The sequence below is a fragment of the Salvelinus sp. IW2-2015 genome, linkage group LG22 (assembly GCF_002910315.2).
Source record: "Salvelinus sp. IW2-2015 linkage group LG22, ASM291031v2, whole genome shotgun sequence".
Taxonomy (NCBI): Eukaryota; Metazoa; Chordata; class Actinopteri; order Salmoniformes; family Salmonidae; genus Salvelinus; species Salvelinus sp. IW2-2015.
In genome coordinates, this window is record NC_036862.1 from 25322397 (window position 1) to 25342684 (window position 20288).

The 20288-nt window shown below is 43.3% G+C and overlaps 1 protein-coding gene across 1 annotated transcript in view; it reads left to right on the forward strand.

The window, feature by feature from the left end:
• The window catches only part of LOC111982503 (serine/threonine-protein kinase TAO1-like), a 27542-nt gene extending 8007 nt beyond the window's left edge, over positions 1-19535 (forward strand). Inside the window, 20 exon segments of the mRNA XM_070434154.1 lie at positions 1509-1610; positions 1727-1772; positions 1885-1981; positions 2117-2230; positions 2384-2475; positions 2746-2839; positions 2963-3044; positions 7781-7951; positions 8458-8658; positions 9872-10012; positions 10577-10813; positions 10949-11077; positions 11553-11756; positions 12005-12244; positions 12805-12874; positions 12877-12915; positions 12918-13018; positions 13413-13457; positions 13460-13597; positions 13869-19535. Of these exon segments, the coding sequence (XP_070290255.1) occupies positions 1509-1610; positions 1727-1772; positions 1885-1981; positions 2117-2230; positions 2384-2475; positions 2746-2839; positions 2963-3044; positions 7781-7951; positions 8458-8658; positions 9872-10012; positions 10577-10813; positions 10949-11077; positions 11553-11756; positions 12005-12244; positions 12805-12874; positions 12877-12915; positions 12918-13018; positions 13413-13457; positions 13460-13597; positions 13869-14402 (2877 nt within the window). The 3' untranslated portion in view covers positions 14403-19535.
• The last annotated feature ends 753 nt before the right edge of the window (positions 19536-20288 follow it).

Genomic DNA, 20288 nt, shown 5'->3' on the forward strand with positions numbered 1-20288 from the left:
TATGCAGTGTTTTCCCCTTACTGACACAGTGACATGCAGATCATTATGCAGTGTTTTCCCCTTACTGACACAGTGACATGCAGATCATTATGCAGCGTTTTCCCCTTACTGACACAGTGACATGCAGATCATTATGCATTTGTATTCCTTCCTCCCATTCCTCCAGACAAATCACAGGTAGGCCTTTGCAAATATGAGCAAATCAGCCAGTCTATGCAGTATTCTATTATACACTGAAAGTGTGACGTTAAATTCAATATGTGTTGTATTGAGTAGAAGTGTGAATTTCAGTGAAAACGTGAACAAAGGGCTGGGGTACAGGGGGAAACGGGATGCTAGGCCACAGATTTTTTTCTTTCCACATGGTATCGTCACAACACTAGTTATAACACAACAGATTCAGCCAAAAATGTCACACTTGTTATCAGTTACCAGGTTCAGCTTACTTTGTTATAGATACAATCCAGCACCTTTCATAATTCTAGTTTTGTTAGTAAGCATCTCTCACTTACTTGCAAATAGCATTATTTTTTCTGAAAAGTACACAGTTAGCTCAAAAATATGTAAATCAGATAATTGTGTGACAATGTCGGCATGGAGTACAAACAATATGATCTATTAATCCCATGACATTTTATTTAATCAGTGGTGTGATGACACATCGTGTTCTCCAGGAAACAGTTGCCTCGTTTTAAAGGTTACCCAACTTCAATGAGTTGAGACAGTGCAGGGCTGTTACAGATGTTTTGTTTGTTGTCTCAATATTGGTTTACAGTGAAAAGACTCAATAGCATCTAATCTAACAAGGCCTATTCCTTCAAGATCCTTTCCTCAGTGAGTTTGGAGCTTTAGGCCTATAGTTTCTCTACATTTTGGTCTTCAAAGGGATTTGTTGTGTTTCTCAGCAGTTTCGAATTAAAACATCTAGCTTATTTGCTTAAAGTAGTGGAACTGCAAATCAGTGGCCTGTTCCCTGAAGCGCAGTCTAAAAACAGTTGATAATCAGATTTGAATCTGGCAAAATGACTGGATTGGGTAATTCATTAACCCAAAGAAGTAGAGTGGAACTCAAAGGGAAGTAACTAAAGTTCCATGTAGAACACAGTTCCAGCTTGCATCTCTGTCCTTATTGTTTAAAGGGGCAATCTGCAGTTGCTAGATCCATTTTTGGACTTATAAATGAATGATATACCTATTGATTCTTGAAGAATATAACTTTTATAAATACTTAATGAGCTTAGTTTAACTGTCGTACCCCATCAGAACCCCAAATATTACCTTGTTTTACTCCAGTATTTGTAAGTATCGTAATTGTAAACAAACTATAGCGTCAAAACATTCTTAAAACTATAAATGTGATATCTTGGATAGTCAGTCAATGAATGTAGGTGGTTACATTTCTCCAGGCTGGAGAAATGGGTGACTGCTAATTGCTTCAACTGCAGATTGGCCCTTTTAGAGCTTGTTACGCAAGCATGATGTAATTGTTCCACTGTTTTACTTTACAGAAATGGCAAGACATAATCAAGGAGGTGAAGTTTCTGCAGAGAATACAGCACCCAAACAGCATAGAGTATAAAGGATGCTATCTGCGAGAGCACACTGCCTGGGTAAGAGTGTTATCTGAATGGAAAATATAAACAATAGGTCAAAATGCTATGGTGAATACTCTGAAACAGGTACATTAATTAACCCTGTAAAACACTCTCTCTTTCTGTCTCTGTAGCTGGTGATGGAGTACTGTCTAGGCTCTGCCTCTGATGTCCTGGAAGGTAAGATGGGAGTTTTTATGACACAGTGATGATTTGTAAGATGAGTTCTTCTTTGTGGTTTTCACCATGATTTGCAGCACTCTCATCCCCTCTATCTCTACATCTTCTGTAGTTCACAAGAAACCTCTACAAGAAATGGAAATAGCAGCGATTACCCACGGTGCTCTACAGGGGTTGGCTTACCTTCATTCCCACAACCTGATTCACCGGTGAGTAGTGCTAGTAGCTGTATGTGTGGACGTGCTAGACTGATTTCTTTGTGCCCTTAGGGGGGGAGTGTGCCTGTGCCAGTGGAACAAAGCTCTAATGCCATAATCGCTCTCCTCTGTTTGTCTGTCTGACAGAGATATTAAGGCAGGGAACGTCTTGCTGACAGAGCCTGGCCAGGTGAAACTTGCAGATTTTGGTTCTGCCTCCATTGTCTCTCCAGCCAACTCTTTTGTGGGGACGCCATATTGGTGAGTGGCAGAATTTCAATGTACAAGAAAAATGGATGGTGTTTGAAACATGGGGAAGAATTTAGAAATGGGGCACCCTCTATGGTCTCATTCAATATTTTCCATCAAATCAAAAGCGGTGTAACGGTCATTAAAATGTGTATGTTTCCTCAGGATGGCCCCAGAGGTAATCCTGGCTATGGACGAGGGTCAATATGATGGGAAGATTGACATCTGGTCTTTGGGAATAACTTGCATTGAATTAGGTAAACTCTTTAGTCCATGTACTCTGCTCTGGTTCAACTCTAACTCTCCTGTTGTTTTAATGTTCTCCTTTGTTCATTCCATATCTCAAACCAATATCTGGCCAGTAAAGAAAGTATACCTATTTTTATTTTTTTCATACTGGTTGAAATAATACATGTGCTAGGTTTTGTCTGTCTTCCTAGTTCTTCTCCTCCCCACTGTCCTCCTTGTTATGTTTGGCTGTTAGTGGATCCTGGTAACCTATTGTTTTCTCTGATCTTTTTTTCTAGCTGAGAGAAAACCTCCACTGTTCAATATGAATGCGATGAGTGCCTTGTATCACATAGCGCAGAATGAAAGCCCCACACTCCAGTCAAGTGAATGGTACGTCATGTAGCTTCATCAGAGTTGACTTATTCTTTAGGAGAAGGCATTTGTCCGCTTTTAAAGTGTGCCATGGTGAGAACGAAACTAACTCTTCCCTCTTTTCCCCATCTCTCACTTCAGGACGGATTACTTCCGAAACTTTGTAGATTCTTGCCTTCAGAAATTCCCCCAAGACAGGCCCAACTCTGAGGAACTTTTAAATGTAAGACCTTTGATATACACTACATGACCAAAAGTATCTGGACACGTGCTCGTCATTCTAAAAATCATTGGCATTAATATGGAGTTGGTCCCCCTTTGCTGCTTTAACAGCCTGCACTCTTCTGGGAAGGCTTTCCACTAGATGTTGGAACATTGCTGCTGGGACTTGCTTCTATTCAGCCACAAGAGCATTAGTGAGGTCAGGCACTGATGTTGGCCGATTAGGCTTGGCTCGCAGTCGATTTTCCAATTCATCCCAAAGGTGTTTGATGGGGTTGAGGTCAGGGCTCTGTGCAGGCCAGTCAAGTACTTCCACACCGCTCTCGACAAACCATTTCTGTATGGACCTCGCATTGTGCACAGAGGCATTGTCATGCTGAAACAGGAAACGTCCTTCCACAAACTGTTTCCACAAAGTTGGAAGCACAGAATGGTCTAGAATGTCATTGTATGCTGTAGCGTTAAGATTTCCCTTCGCTGGAACTAAGGAGCCTGAACCATTATTCCTCCTCCACCAGACTTTACAGTTGGCACTATGCATTGGGGCTGGTAGCGTTCTCCTGGCATCCGCCAAACCCAGATTAGTCAGTCGGACTGACAAAGAAAGCGTTTCCACTGCTCCAGAGTCCAATGGTGGTGAGCTTTACGCCACTTCAGCCGACGCTTGGCATTGCACATGGGGGATGTTGGGCTTGTGTGCAGCTGTTTGGCCATGGAAACCCATTTCATGAAGCTACCGATTAACAGTTATCGTGCTGACGTTGCTTCCAGAGGCAGTTTAGAACTCGGTATTGAGTTTTGCAACCGATGACAGACAATTTTTACGCGCTACAGCACTTGGCAGTCCCGTTATGTGAGCTTGTGTGGCCTACCACTTCGCGGTTGAGTCGCTGTTGCTCCTAGACGTTTCCACTTCACAATAGCTGCACTTATAGTTGACCGGGGCTGCTCTAGTAGGGCAGACATTTTACGAACTGACTTGTTGGAAAGGTAGCATCCTATGTTGGTGCCATGTTGAAAGTCACTGAGCTCTTCAGTGAGGCCATTCTATTGCCAATGTTTGTCTATGAATATTGCATGGCCGTGTGCTCGATTTTTATACACCTGTCAGCAACGAGTGTGTCTGAAATGGCCAAATCCACTAATTTGAAGTGGTGTCCGCATACTTTTGCTTATACAGTGCATTCGGAAACTATTCAGACCCCATGACGTTTTCCAAATTTTGTTACGTTACAACCTTATTCTGAAATGGATTCAATTGTTTTTTTCCCTTACATACAACACCCCATAATGACGAAGTGAAAACAGTTTTTACTAACTTATACAAAATTTAAAACAGAAATCAAATCAAAGTTTATCATATCAAATCAAAGTTTATTTGTCACGTGCGCTGAATACAACAGGTGTAGTAGACCTTACAGTGAAATGCTTACTTACAGGCTCTAACCAATAGTGCAAAAAAGGTATTAGGTGAAAAATAGGTAGGTAAAGAAATAAATCAACAGTAAAAAGACAGGCTATATACAGTAGCGAGGCTATAAAAGTATCGAGGCTACATACAGACACCGGTTAGTCAGGCTGATTGAGGTAGTATGTACATGTAGATATGGTTAAAGGGACTATGCATATATGATGAACAGAGAGTAGCAGTAGTGTAAAAGGGGGGTTGGTGGGTGGGACACAATTCAGATAGCCCGGTTAGCCACTGTGCGGGAGCACTGGTTGGTCGGCCCAATTGAGGTAGTATGTACATGAATGTATAGTTAAAGTGACTATGCATATATGATAAACAGAGTAGCAGCAGTGTAAAAAGAGGGGTGGGGGGCACACAATGCAAATAGTCCGGGTAGCCATTTGATTACCTGTTCAGGAGTCTTATGGCTTGGGGGTAAAAACTGTTGAGAAGCCTTTTTGTCCTAGACTTGGCACTCCGGTACCGCTTGCCATGAGAGAACAGTCTATGGCTGGGGTCTTTGACAATTTTTAGGGCCTTCCTCTGACACCGCCTGGTGTAGAGGTCCTGGATGGCAGGCAGCTTAGCCCCAGTGATGTACTGGGCCGTACGCACTACCCTCTGTAGTGCCTTGCGGTCGGAGGCCGAGCAGTTGCCGTACCAGGCAGTGAAGCAACCAGTCAGGATGCTCTCGATGTTGCAGCTGTAGAACCTTTTGAGGATCTCAGGACCCATGCCAAATCTTTTTAGTTTCCTGAGGGGGAATAGTCTTTGTCGTGCCCTCTTCACGACTGTCATGGTGTGTTTGGACCATTCTAGTTTGTTGTTGATGTGGACACCGAGGAACTTGAAGCTCTCAACCTGCTCCGCTACAGCCCCGTCGATGAGAATGGGGGCGTGCTCGGTCCTCCTTTTCCTGTAGTCCACAAAAATCTCCTTAGTCTTGGTTACGTTGAGGGAGAGGTTGTTATTCTGGCACCACCCGGCCACTTCCTCCCTATAGGCTGTCTTGTCGGTGATCAGGCCTACCACTGTTGTGTCGTCTGCAAACTTAATGATGGTGTTGGAGTCGTGCCTGGCCATGCAGTTGTGGGTGAACAGGGAGTACAGGAGGGGACTGAGCACGCACCCCTGGGGAGCTCCAGTGTTGAGGATCAGCGTGGCAGATGTGTTGCTACCTACCCTCACCACTTGGGGGCGGCCCGTCAGGAAGTCCAGGATCCAGTTGCAGAGGGAGGTGTTTAGTCCCAGGATCCTTAGCTTAGGGATGAGCTTTGAGGGTACTATGGTGTTGAACGCTGAGCTGTAGTCAATGAATAGCATTCTCACGTAAGTGTTCCTTTTGTCCAGGTGGGAAAGGGCAGTGTGGAGTGTAATAGAGATTGCATCATCTGTGGATCTGTTTGGGCGGTATGCAAATTGGAGTGGGTCTAAGGTTTCTGGGATAATGGTGTTGATGTGAGCCATTACCAACCTTTCAAAGCACTTCATGGCTACAGACGTGAGTGCTACGGGTCTGTAGTCATTTAGGCAGGTTGCCTTTGCGTTCTTGGGCACAGGGACTATGGAGGTCTGCTTGAAACATGTTGGTATTACATACTTAATTAAGGACATGTTGAAAATGTCAGTGAAGACACCTGCCAGTTGGTCAGCACATGCCCGGAGCACACGTCCTGGTAATCCGTCTGGCCCCGCAGCCATGTGTATGTTGACCTGTTTATTAAAGGTCTTACTCACGTCGGCTACGGAGAGCGTGATCACACAGTTGCCTGGAACAGCTGATGCTCTTATGCATGCCTCAGTGTTGCTTGCCTCGAAGCGAGCATAGAAGTGATTTAGCTCATCTGGTAGGCTCGTGTCACTGGGCAGCTACAAAGGCTGTGCTTGCCTTTGTAGTCTGTAATATTCAGACCCTTTGCTTTGAGTCTATAAACTGAACTCAGGTGCATCCTGTTTCCATTGATCATTTGGGGCGGCAGGTAGCCTAGTGGTTAGAGCATCGGACCAGTAACCGAAAGGTTGCTAGATCGAATCCCCGAGCTGACAAGGTAAGAATCTGTCGTTCTGCCCCTGAACAAGGCAGTTAACCCACTGTTCCTAGGCCGTCATTGTAAATAATAATTTGTTCTGAACTGACTTGCCTAGTTAAATATAGGTAAAAAAAAATTAAAATAATAATTTATCCTTGAGATGTTACTACAACTTGATTCGTCCCCAAGAACCGAATGGTCACTATGACAGAGCTCCAGAATTCCTCTGTGGCGATAGGAGAACCTTCCAGAAGTACAACCATCATCCACCAATCAGGCCTTTATGTTAGAGTGCCCAGATGGAAACCACTCCTCAGTAAAATGACACTCCTCAGGCACATGACAGCCCGCTGATCATGAGAAACAAGATTCTCTGTTCTGATGAAACCAAAATTGAACTTTGGCCTGAATGCCAAGCGTCACGTCTGGAGGAAACCTGGCACCATCCCTACGGTGAAGCATGGTGGTGGCAGCATCATGCTGTGGGGATGTTTGGAAAGATGAACGGAGCAAAGTACAGAGAGATATTTGGTGAAAACCTGCTCCAGAGCGCTCAGGACCTCAGACTGGGGCGAAGGTTCACCTTCCAACAGGACAACGACCCTAAGCACACAGCCAAGACAACACAGGAGTGACTTCGGGACACGTCTCTGAATGTCCTTGAGTGGCCCAGCCAGAGCCTGGACTTGAACCCCATCGAACATCTCTGGAGAGACCTGAAAATAGCTGTGCATCAACGCCATCCATCCAACCTGACAGAGCTTGAGATGATCTGCAGAGAAGAATGAGAGAAACTCCCCAAATACTGGTGTGCCAAGCTTGTAGTGTAATACCTAAGCAGACTCGAAGCTGTAATAGCTTCCAAAGGTGCCTCACCAAAGCACTGCGTAAAGGGACTGAATTCTTATGTAAATGCAATGTTTTAGTTTTTATTTGTAATAAATTAGCAAAAATTTCTTGCCCTGGTTTTTCTTTGTCATTATGGGGCTTTGTGTGTAGATTGATGAGAAAAATATATATTTAATCAATTTTAGAATAAGGCTGTAATGTAACACAATGTGGAAAAGCGGTCTAAATACTTCCCGAATTCATTGTATAGTGTGTATCTTGTTTATGATTATCATGATCTACCAATGCCAAGACAGATACAGAGCTCTGTTCACTTGATTTTGAGTTTACCTTAAATTAACACGAGTCATACCCACCCTCAACTCAAAAGAAAATGATTGGTCCCTCTGCCTCCCTCTTTTTTAGCATGCGTTTGTGCAGCGCGAGCGGCCCGACTCTGTCCTGATGGACCTGATCCTGAGGACCAAGGTTGCGGTGCGGGAGTTGGACAACTTGCAGTACCGCAAGATGAAGAAGATCCTCTTCCAGGAGGCTCACAACGGCCCTGCAGCCGAGGCACAGGACGGAGACGAGGAGGTCAGTCTCCCAATCTGGCTCTGCTCTCCTGTGGAGCTTAGTTTGAGAGCATGGTTTATACCAGAACCATCGTAGTCTTTTGAAAAAAGCCTAGGTAGGAGAATAATTATATTAATAATAATTATATTTAATTTGTAAAAGCGTATTTCTCACACTCAATAAGGTAGAAAACAAGACACAAACAAAATTCATCAACAAAAAGAAGAAAAACCAGGAAAAAAAACAGTCACAATACATCAAACCACTTTAAGCGATCAAACATTAAAAGCTAGCTTGAATAGGTAGGTCTTCTGTTGTTTTAAACAAGGAAATTGTTTAATAGAAGTTTCTCTAAATGCACTCTTAACCTTATAATGTTATGGTTAATTATTATATTAAGGAAGATTTGCTCAATATTCAGTTGTTCCTTTTTATCCTCTGCTCATAACCTGCTGTAGTTGACACACTGTCATTCAGAAAGTATTTCACTCACCTGTGTCTTGCTGTTGTTATGGTGTTGTTCCCAGGAACCGGAGAACAGTGGCAGGACAGGCACAGTGAGCAGCGTTGGCAGTAACCAGTCTATCCCCAGTATGTCGATCAGCGCCAGCTCCCAGAGCAGCTCTGTCAACAGCTTGACCGACGCCGGAGATGACAAGAGTGAACTGGACATGATGGAGGGAGACCACACGGTCATGTCCAACAGCTCCGTCATTCACCTCAAACCGGTAGGTAGAGATGATCTTAGAGCTGGACCCGCAGGCAATGTTCCCTCAATTTATCTGGGGTACGAAGCACATTTCTTGTCTGCTGAGCGCAAACTTGAACGTTGTGAAAATTCTGTGCAACTTCTGGCACACGTTTACTGTGAACACTGAGGCTGTACCCACATTAAGTTACAGTGATGATAGTGACCAATTAGGCTACTGTGGCTGTTTATCATAATGTAGGCCTATCAGAGTGGCCTACCATTAAAAAACAGTCGAGAAAATGCATCTTATAATTTTTAACATGGAAATAGCTGTTCCATCATTCAGCCTACAGTAGCAGCCAATGTGTGGTGTTCAATGTAGTGATTGACAACCTGTTTATCCATTTGTCCTTCACACAAGGAGGTGACTGAAAATGTTGTTGTTTGATGCAAGAAACCACTTTACAAAATAAAATGCATTATAATTCCCATACCATTATTACAGAGAATCAGACAAATTATGCTACCCTCTGTCTATTGGCTACTTAGCTTATTCAAGCCTGTCTCAAAATACAACACTACCCCTTTAACTCCCGAGTGGCGCAGTGGTCTAAGGCACTGCATCTCAGTGCTAGAGGCGTCACTACAGACCCTGGTTCGATCCCGGGCTGTATCACAACCGGCCGTGATTTGGTAGTCCCATAGGGCGGCGCACAATTGGCCCAGCGTCGTCCAGGTTAGGGGAGTGTTTGGCCGGGGGTAGGCCATCATTGTAAATAAGAATTTGTTCTTAACTGACTTGCCTAGTTAAATAAAGGTTAAATACAAATGATTTGCAAATAGGGATACCGCAGCACTGATTGGTTATGGTGCACCGGCCTGTGTAGAGTATCTCTTGCATAGTTTGTTTTGTTTCGGGAATGTTGCGTTGAAAGTGGCTAATGTTGCGTTGATTTGATCACATTTCGCACAATAGAGGGAAACGTTGCTAGTGTTAACTTTCTAGTGTTCCCCTTTAGTTGAGTGAAGTTCACTCTTGTGCTTCTCGGTGCGGGCTGATATTTCTTCTGCGCTGCAGTCCCAGGGGATCTTAGAGGGAACATTGCTCGCAGGATAACTGGACACTGCGTTAATAATAGTGAGATGATTCAGTGATATACAAGACATAGTGTTTCCTGGTGCCTTTCACAGATTATTTGTAAGCGGTATTTTTCTGCTGTTGATGTGCAGCGTTGTATTTGTTTCTTCAGGAGGAGGAGACGACTTATCGCGAAGAGTCGGAACCTAACAGCCGGCCGCCCACTGAGCCCCAGTCTCCCCCTGCACACACTCCGCGGCCAAAACACCACCGCAACCGCGAGCACTTTGCCACAATACGCACAGCCTCCCTGGTAAGAGCCCTAGAAATACAATGATACTGTAGATAACATGATTTTAAAATGGACCCTTATTAAAGGCCAAGTGCAGTCAAAAACATGATTTTTCCTATGAAGATGGAATAATACTGTTAAATTGTAATAATTATTATAATGCCCTTTTAGTGTAAGAGCTGTTTGAAAAGACTGCCTGAAATTTCTGCCTGTTTTGGTGAGATGGAGTTTTGGCATGCCTGGTGACATAACCAGGCGGTAAATTGATTAATAGACCAATAAGAAAGAGTTCCAAACCTCTCTGCCAATAACAGCTAGTTTTTATTTTTCCTCTCCCTACTCAGACCCCACCCAGACAGTCCTAGCAAAATTCTTGTTTGAGAAATTGCTCTTTGCTAAGAAGCTGTTTATTTTTCTTTTTAAATATTTTAATTGAAAACAATCACGGTAAGGTACTTAATTGTTACCCAGAAATCATTTGATATTGAGATAAAGGCCCAATTCAGCTGTTTTTTAAGTGTCTGCTCCTGTAGGAGATAATAAGCTGAACCTAGAGTTCTATGATAAGCCCTATGTTTCCCCCAGGTGACCCGTCAGATGAAGGAGCATGAGCAGGACAGTGAGCTGAGAGAGCAGATGTCAGGCTATAAGAGGATGAGGAGGCAGCACCAGAAGCACCTGATGGCCCTGGAGAACAAGCTGAAGGCTGAGATGGACGAACACCGGCTCCGTCTGGACAAAGAGCTGGAGAACCAGAGGAACAGCTTTGCCCAGGAGATGGAGAAACTCATTAAGAAGCACCAGGCCGCCATGGAGAAAGATGTACGGTCGTTTGCTCACTTACGCCATACTTACATCATAATTCATACTTTGCCTAGATTCTACTACTGTTCCCTAGGTCTCTGTTGAATATTCTTGTTTGAAATGTTCAAATGTTTAATTTGTGTCTCTCTGCAGGCGAAGACCTTTTCCAATGATGAGAAGAAGTTCCAGCAGCACATTCAGAGCCAGCAGAAGAAAGAGCTCAACAGCTTCCTAGAGTCCCAGAAACGAGAGTACAAACTCCGCAAGGAGCAGCTCAAAGAGGTAGAGAATCACAGATGAACACACATTATACAAAGGCTTCAATCATTGCTATATCTTTTCAAGAAAAAACACGATATGCACCATTGCTCACCTACATACTCCTCTCAGCATGTCAGACAGACTCAATGAATGACAAACCTCTACAGAAAATGTGCAAATATGGACAGCAAGCTCCCATGTCGACTTGCTTAAAGCGGCAATCCGCAGTTGAAACGATAACAAAGCATACTCCCACTGAGGTTGAGGGATGTGGCTGGAAAAAATATAACCACACTTAAGTTCATAGACAGAGTTATGGATGCAAGGACTGACCATCCATGATATCTAAATTATAGTTTTAACCATGTTTTGAGGCTATACAGTGTTGTTTACATTGACGGTGTTTGCAAACATTGAAAAAACAAGCTTATATTTTGGCTACTGATGGGGTACGACAGTTGAACTAAACTAATGTCCGCCCTTGTTCTTCCCCCAGGAGTTGAATGAGAACCAGTCGACCCCTAAGAAGGAGAAGCAGGAGTGGCTGTCCAAGCAGAAGGAGAACTTCCAGCACTTCCAAGCTGAGGAGGAGGCCAACCTGCTGAGGAGACAGAGACAATACCTAGAGCTGGAGTGTCGACGCTTCAAGAGGAGGATCCTCATCGCTCGCCACAACGTGGAGCAGGACCTAGTGAGAGAGGTCAGCTGTAATCACTCAGCTCTCCTCATTCATACAGTCCCTTGTTCCTCTCACTCTCCTCAAAGAGGGTCCCCTTGCCTGCTCTCGGTCTTCGTTTTGTAACCATGGCTCAGCTGTGGGTTCTGCTCATTTTCCTACTTCCATACATAGTTCAAACATTCCTTTCGAATACTGCCCTTTGTCTTATAGAATGCAGTTTTCTCCTAACCTGTATGGTTTCTCCTCCCTGTCTGTCTGTGTGTGTGTAGGAGCTGAATAAGCGTCAGACGCAGAAGGACCTGGAGCATGCCATGCTGCTGCGGCACCATGAGTCCATGCAGGAGCTGGAGTTCCGCCAGGTCAACYCCATCCAGAAGATGAGGGCTGAGCTGATCCGCCTGCAGCACCAGACAGAACTCACCAACCAGCAGGAGTACAACAAGAGGAGGGAGAGAGAGCTCCGACGCAAACACGTCATGGAGGTCCGACAGCAGCCCAAGAGCCTCAAGGTGAGCACACATTGTATGCTAACAGACAAATTGTTGTTTTCTGTTACTGTTAACGACCGTTATGTAAGGAACCTGACCCCTCACTGTTCTGTTTGTCCTCCCTCCTCTGTCCCAGTCCAAAGAGTTCCAGACCTGACCCCTCACTGTTCTGTTTGTCCTCCCTCCTCTGTCCCAGTCCAAAGAGTTCCAGACCTGACCCCTCACTGTTCTGTTTGTCCTCTCTTCCTCCCTTCTGTCCCAGTCCAAAGAGTTCCAGACCTGACCCTCACTGTTCGTTTTCCTCTCTTCCTCCCTCTGTCCCAGTCCAAAGAGCTCCGACCTGACCCCTCACTGTTCTGTTGTTCCTCTCTTCCTCCCTCTTTGTCCCAGTCCAAAGAGCTCCAGACCTGACCCCTCACTGTCTGTTTGTCCTCCCTCCTCTGTCCCAGTCCAAAGAGTTCCAGACCTGACCCCTCACTGTTCTGTTTGTCCTCTCTTCCTCCCTCTGTCCCAGTCCAAAGAGTTCCAGACCTACCCCTCACTGTTCTGTTTGTCCTCTCTTCCTCCCTCCTCTGTCCCAGTCCAAAGAGCTCCAGATTAAGAAACAGTTCCAAGACACATGTAAGATCCAGACCAGACAGTACAAGGCCTTGAAAACCACCTACTGGAGAGCACACCAAAGTCTGACCACAAGGTGTCCTGAAGCGTCTAAAGGAGGAGCAGACCCGCAAGCTGGCCATCCTTGCTGAGCAGTACGACCACTCAATCAACGAGATGCTCTCCAACAAGGCTTGAGTCACACAGAGACCTTGAAACACTACAGGGAAGGAGGCAGGAGAGGGATAAGTTTCTAAAAAGCTGACTACTGATGATGGGCCTTTTGGCAATGAGGTCCTTTATCTACTTCCCCAGAGTCATATGAGCTCATGGATAAAAAATGTATGTCTCTGCGTGCAGTTTGAAGGAAGTTGCTAACTAGCACGCTAGCAGATACCCATAGGCTTACAGTCATTGTGCTAATGTTCGTTAGTGAAACTACCTCTATCTTCCTTCATACTGGACACAGAGACAAAAAATGGTATCCACAAGTTCATCTGACTCTGGGAAAGTAGATACGGACCTCGTTACCAAAATCCCGAAGTATCCCTTTAACATTGTGCTGACCCCCTGTCTGGCTCCCCTGTCTTAGCTGCGTCTGGATGAGGCTCAGGAGGCTCAGTGCCAGGTGCTGAGGGATGCAGCTGCCAGCAGGAGCTGGAGCTACTCAACGCCTACCAGAGCAAGATCAAGATGCAGACGGACGCCCAGCACGACCGTGAGAGGAAGGACCTGGAGCAGAGAGTGTCCCTCCGGAGGGCCCTACTGGAGCAGAAGGTCTGATCTTCCATACTTGGATTTCTTTTTACATGGTGTGCATCTCAAATGGCACCCTATTCCCTGTATAGTGCACTGTGGTCAAAAGTAGTGTATTTTAAGTGGATAGGATGCCATTTGGGATGTAATAATGGTGTATTAGTAGCAAAAAGCTTCAATTGAAATTTAGGTTTTATTTAATTTCAAGCTCCAGTTTGCTCTTATCATTGCTAAACCAGTGCTATTTTTAAATAAAAATATTATGATACTGAGCAGCTGTATGTATCTTCAGATTGAGGAGGAGATGCTGTCCCTTCAGAACGAGCGTTCGGAGAGGATCCGAAGCCTGCTGGAGCGCCAGGCCAGGGAGATCGAAGCGTTCGACTCAGAGAGCATGCGTCTAGGCTTCAACAACATGGTGCTGTCCAACCTCTCCCCAGAGGCCTTTAGCCACAGCTTCCCCGGGGCCCCAGGCAGCTGGGCCCACCCCCAGACACAGCACCACTCTGGGGGCTCTCAAGGGCCACACTGGGGCAGTGGAGGGTCAGGGCACCAAGGCAGCCATCACCAACACCACTATCACTCTGGTCAAGGAGGGTCCCCCATGCAACAAGCCTGGGGCCAAGGCATGCAGGGAGGCGGGGGTCCTCAGCCGTGGGGCCACCCCTCGGCAGTGCCCCTGGGGGCCAGAGGCAGTGGAGGAGTGCAGAACAGCCCCCAGGCACTGAGCAGGACAGCCTCAGGGGGGCGCAGTGAGCAGGCCATGAGCAGGAGCACCAGTGTCAACTCTCAGATATCCAATGGGTCGCACCTGTCCTACACATAGACTCCCAGTCCCAGAGTCAGAGTAGGATGCTGCCAAGTTCACAGAGCAGAGTGGGACAGTATGGGCTGAGCTCTACTACACCTCCACCTCTCTTTCACACATTTCTCATCCCCTCTCTCCTATTCCTCTCCTGTCCTGTGTACAGATGTGYATGCGTGTGGAAATAAATGTTGCTCAGGTCAAAAGGGCTGAAAGAGGCACACCCCCTCTACACAGCAGTTTATTAGCACACATACAGATCAGTTCTTCTGTTTCTATWGAAACCATTCAGTGTCAACACTAAATACTTATTATTTAGTGTTCTCTTTTAGAAATCATTTTCATGTACATATATGTGTTATCCATAGCCACTGCTCTCCTTTTGCACCATTGAGACCACTGTCAAAAAGCCTTTTGAGGTCTGCCAACTGCTTTTAATTTAAAAGTTGCTTAGTGTCTACCAATCACAGCAAACTAAGACAGCCCAGGAAATGCCCCTGCTCCAAATTTGATAATACATTGGCCCATCTATCTATCCAGTTACTTTATTATTATTTATTTGTTTACTCTCCTTATGCTAGCCTGCTTTTATGGTCATTTTAAATCGCAGAGATTGTTTCTTTTTTCCAAATCTGAAGAAAGTTTTGCATTCTAAAATGTTTTAACAGGGAGAGGTTTAATAAACTGCTTAGATACCGTATAGAGCTGCTTGACAATACCTGAAACAAATTAAAGTTGGTTTTACATGATCTTTTAGGTTTGAGATTGTGAGGGACACTGGGACACAATGTTGTTGGCTTGTATTTTGGCCAGCTTCCATAAAACTTGCTTTTGTTGTTGTAACCAAGACTACTTTAAGCCAGGCAGTTGTTATTAAACATCTCACAAACTTATTTACTATCAACCCCTGTTGCAGGAATGTGGTGAAATTTTGTGAATAGGATTTTTTTTTAAACAGTTTTTACATACAAGAATCTGGGGGTTTTGTAGAATTAGATCAATTATATTTTGGCTGTTCTTATTTGTCTGTTTTTTATTAAGAAAGAAAGATAATCGTTTTTTGGAATTGCAGCTGGTAAGAGCAAGAGAAGTTTGTGTTTTTAGCAATGTCATATCATCGAGGTAGGATTTTTGTTGTGAATTTCACAGTTACCCTTGCAGTTTTAAATGTTTACATTTAATATATTGAAGAAGCAGTAACAGACAGTGAACCTTTTTATATCAATGAGCATTTTGCCAACATTTAGTGATCTGCATTTTATTTTATGCCTCCCTGTGGGAGTTTAAGCTGCTAATCCATCCATTTGCCAATAAGAACACTAAAGCAGAATATGAATGTTTTTAGATGCTATTCTTTTTATTTGTCTGTTTCGGATGCAAAGCTAGGGGCCAGGCTGACCATAGCTTCAACTATGGCCATATTCAGCTGTTCTGTACTACTGTAGTGTGTGGCACTGGCCACTAGGCAGCAGTCTTCAACCGTTCCTTTGGCCATAATAGCCCACCTACGGTAGATCCAAATCTTCAATGTTGTTTAGGGTTTCCAAGTGGGTGGGTGTCTCTCATAGCATTACTACATCAGCCAAAACCAGAGGGACATGGCAGAGCCATAATAAACCATAGGCTTAGCTAACAGCTAAAAGTMTATATGTATGTTAATACTCAGTAAGATGGTGCCTTTGTATGCCCTGATACTGATTATTTATTCTCAGTGTAAAACTGGCATATTTTTTGTTTTAGTTTAGTTTTTTGTTTTGTTTTAGTTCAGCTCAAATTGATTAAATAGTTTACCAAGTTTGTATTACATTTGGCATCATTCAATGAAAATGATGTACTTCAGGAAGAGAGGATCCTAACATCTGTCCTCGTGTACCTCTGAAAATGATGTCCATATCAGAAGTTTTGTGAAGTGATCAATTGAACAGAAGTTCTAAAGGTGATAATATCATGCATACAGGTACTTGAGGGCTGGTTCTGGGTGTCTGCTTTGCGGAGGATGACAGATTGTGAGTTCCATCTTAGTTGGCTGAATGATCGAGGAGGGGATCAGTATAATTAATGACGGGCTACATGATTGTCCGATACAAGAGCCAAGACTCTGTAATACCTTTAATAAGAACCCAGACATTTATCAGTTGATTTTATTTTAGTGCCTTTAAATACTGCTGCCTTGTCAAAGCACTTTGTACAGTACATACAATGTATACAGTAAAACAGATGGTAGTTTGACTTTGTTTTAGGCACAGCAACCTGAGGGATGAATATTGTGTGTCTGTATTATGTGGTTGAGGTGGGGAAGTTGAAAAGTTTAGCTAATATTTGACCTTAAAGTCAGATATGTAGTGAGGATTTGAATACCTGGGATTAATTACAAGTGCATTAGCAGAGTCATACCAGTATGTAGAACTATTTCTATGGCTCTGTGGAGGATTCATGTTGGACAAGAACAAACCAGATTATGGAGTATGGTGACAGGGATAGTTAAAGGACTTCTATTGAATGCTTGTTTAAAAAACGCCTTTTGCACAAAATGTTGCAGGCCAGGTTTAACATGAATTAAGTGGGCACAGTAGAGCAGAGCTTCCATAAGTAGGAAAAAAATATATGATTTCAGAATGTGTTTGAAAGGGAAAGATTTAATCTCAATGTAATGGCTGTTTTTGACCATGACAGCAGGCTTGGCAAGGAGTACATGTTGTGGGAGCTGGTTAATGTAATGCAGTCTAAGTTTTTTAAATGATAATGGTCCACAACTTGAGCAACACTAAAAGCTCTGCAATCAGGAAAAACGAGACCATCTCATCACCCTTAAAGTAACAATGGCAGGTAAATGAAGCGCATATACTTGTTAGTTACTGGTGTAAGCATGTAAATATAACACTCGCACTAAATGATCATTCTACACTTATGTTGGTGAGTGGTTAAAAAGTGGTTAAAGCTGGAATCGTTCATGGTGAAACTGCCACGTCCGTTTGGGATGTTACAACAACAGAAGTTACTGCAAACAACGAACACTGTTTTTTTCCTATCGGACATCAATGCACGCGCTATTTTTTTTACCACACTGCTCAACGCACCTCTCAGTTTCGTCCACAAATGAATAACCAAGGTGCTGGGGCGGACAGTGGCACTTCCCCCTAATGCGGATTCCATCTTTTAAAGGTGGCAAAGCACTTATGTAGTTATTTACTCGGACACACACAGTGGGTTCTATACGTGAGCGCGTTCTCTCACCCATGAAATTGCTTCTTTCATGGGTGAGTTTATGCCATTGTGGTTCCCCTCTTTATTTTCTCACCCTCCATTCCCTCAATCACCAAGTCTGCATTTACTATGAGGGTAACTCTGTATGGAAATCTGAAACACTTTAAAAACATATATATTGAAAAGGCCACAAGGCTTAAAAATACCTAATGTTGCAGATATCTTAGGATATTGAAGTCGGGTGAAATGTTAATATTGTGTATATCTACAATTTAAGAGATTAAACGTTTTAACTAAACTTGAGTTGTGACGAAGAACATTTTTTTTAAATTATCTATAAGACTAACATTATTTAACTTGACAGACACTAACCAAATATTAAACAACGTTGAGATTGGTATGGAGGTCTGTAAACGTAACTGATGAAAAGTGAGCTTGGTTGTGTGTACACTGACTCTTACTGCTTCCTGTGCATGCATAGCCTACACTGTCATTTTCCTTTACTGTCACACACTTTGTTAGTCATTGCACCCTTCATGACGCCTGTCATTGCAGTGAGTCTGTACTTCCTGTGTTTCCTTCTACTCCACCCTCTCTACATTCACATCCACCAGAGTAGTACCTATTCTGATGTTTGTTCTTGTTGAATGTGATACTACAATTGTGCAGCAAAAACTTGTTAGATTTTAGGGGCACAAAGAGATGCAGGAGAAGTTTGTTTTAAATGGTTGCAGACTCTAATCCCCCAATACAATTCTCCAATATCTGCCTCAGAATCATATCCAACTGTCCTTTCCAAAAAGCAGGCATGGGTTTCATTACGTTACAGTACATAGGGCTGTAAGTGTGTCCCAATACTCTCCAAAACCTTCCACCTCATGTTTCCTTTCATTTGTTACCACAGAGAGTTGAAACGCCTCAATAGGTTAATTTACCACTATAAAGCTTATACCCACTAAGTCTTCTATGATCAGTGGTCAGGGGAAAAAATGTATTTCTGATTATTGGGACCTAGCCCATGTTACAGCTTCTTAGGTCAATGGTTCATTCACATGTCAGGCCAATGAAAGGTCCTTGCTATCCATGGTCCTTGGGACGTCCCTACTCCATTGGAGTTGACATTTTAAAATACTTAGGGTTCAGGGTAGGGATGCCTCAAGGATCCCGGATAGCACTAACCGCCAATGAAACCTCATCTCATACGAGATCGATTGCCAACCCGTCACACCTTTTTGTTCATGTTTTTTAAATATTTTTTTGTGAGGGAGACTACTTACATATTTTTATTCATTTTTGTTTTAATGATGTACAAGGCTTCTCCACCAACCTGGATAATGTTTTTAATTATAATTTAGCATTGATGGTGTCAACTTTTGTTCTACTGACAAAGTATGGGATACTGAGTAAGAAACAGGCTAAAGAAAAATGGAGGTCCTCCCTCTGGTCAAACACTGTGCCATCCCAGAGCTGTCAAGCCCAGACACCACTGCATTGTTTCATCTCCAGAGTTCCCTTTGGCGTGGGCTGATGGCATGACATTTTTTTAAATAGCATGATGTGAGCCATTTGGTTCTGGTCAGATGGCCAATGTAGAGGCTTGAAAAGATTGAGTGGTGATAGGCTACTTATGAAAACAGAGGGTCCATTTCTATGAGGATGTCAGTATTCTTCCTTGGCACAGCATTACCACTACAACTCATATATAACCTGTATTAAAATGTATAAATTGTGAAACCTGTTATTGAATGTCTGAAAGATTATGAAGATTATACATACATTTTCACCAAAACAATATACAAAAAAGTGAATTGAAATGTGTAAAAAGATTCATGAAACAGAAGAATAAAACTAGGATCAAATGTACTATTTTGTTTGTATTATAATGACTATTGTGCTGGCAGAGGGATATTGAACAGAAATCAGCTGTAATAAAGTAATTTTAGTATATAACTTGTGTCCTGTCTTTTCAATTTGGAGCATAAGAAATTTGAACATTGTGTTAGAAAATGTTCACTTTGGCAACCAGGCTCAATGATTATGTACATTCTTTGTTCAAGCAGGGAGGAGGATTCTCCTGGCATCCGCCAAATCCAAATTCGTATTGTCGGACCGCCAGATGGTGAAGCGTGATTCATCACTCCAGAGTACACGTTTCCACTGCTCCAACCAAGGACAGAAGATTTTTAAACGCTATGTGCTTCAGTACTCCCATTCTGTGCGCTTGTGAGGCCTACCACTTTGCGGCTGAGCCATTGTTGCTCCTAGACGTTTCCACTTCACAATAACAGCCCTTACAGTTGACAAGAACAGCTCTAGCAGGGCAGAAATTTGACAAACTGATTTGTTGGAAAAGTGGCATCCAATGACGGTGCTATGTTTAAAGTCACTGCGTTATTCAATAAGGCCATTCTACTGCCAATGTTTGTCTATGGAGATTGCATGGCAATGTGGTCAATTTTATACACCTGTCAGCAACGTGTGTGGCTGAAATAAACAAATCCACTCATTTGAAGGGGTGTCCACATACTTTTGTATATATAGTGTATATATATATATATAATATAAATTCAAAAATTATGGAATTAAAATACAATGTCTGTTGGCACTGAAATTGCACCATACATATTCCAAATTTGGCAAATGACAGTACAGGTAGTGGAATGTAATAACTGAATATCCTTAATTTTGTGGTTAAATTCAAAT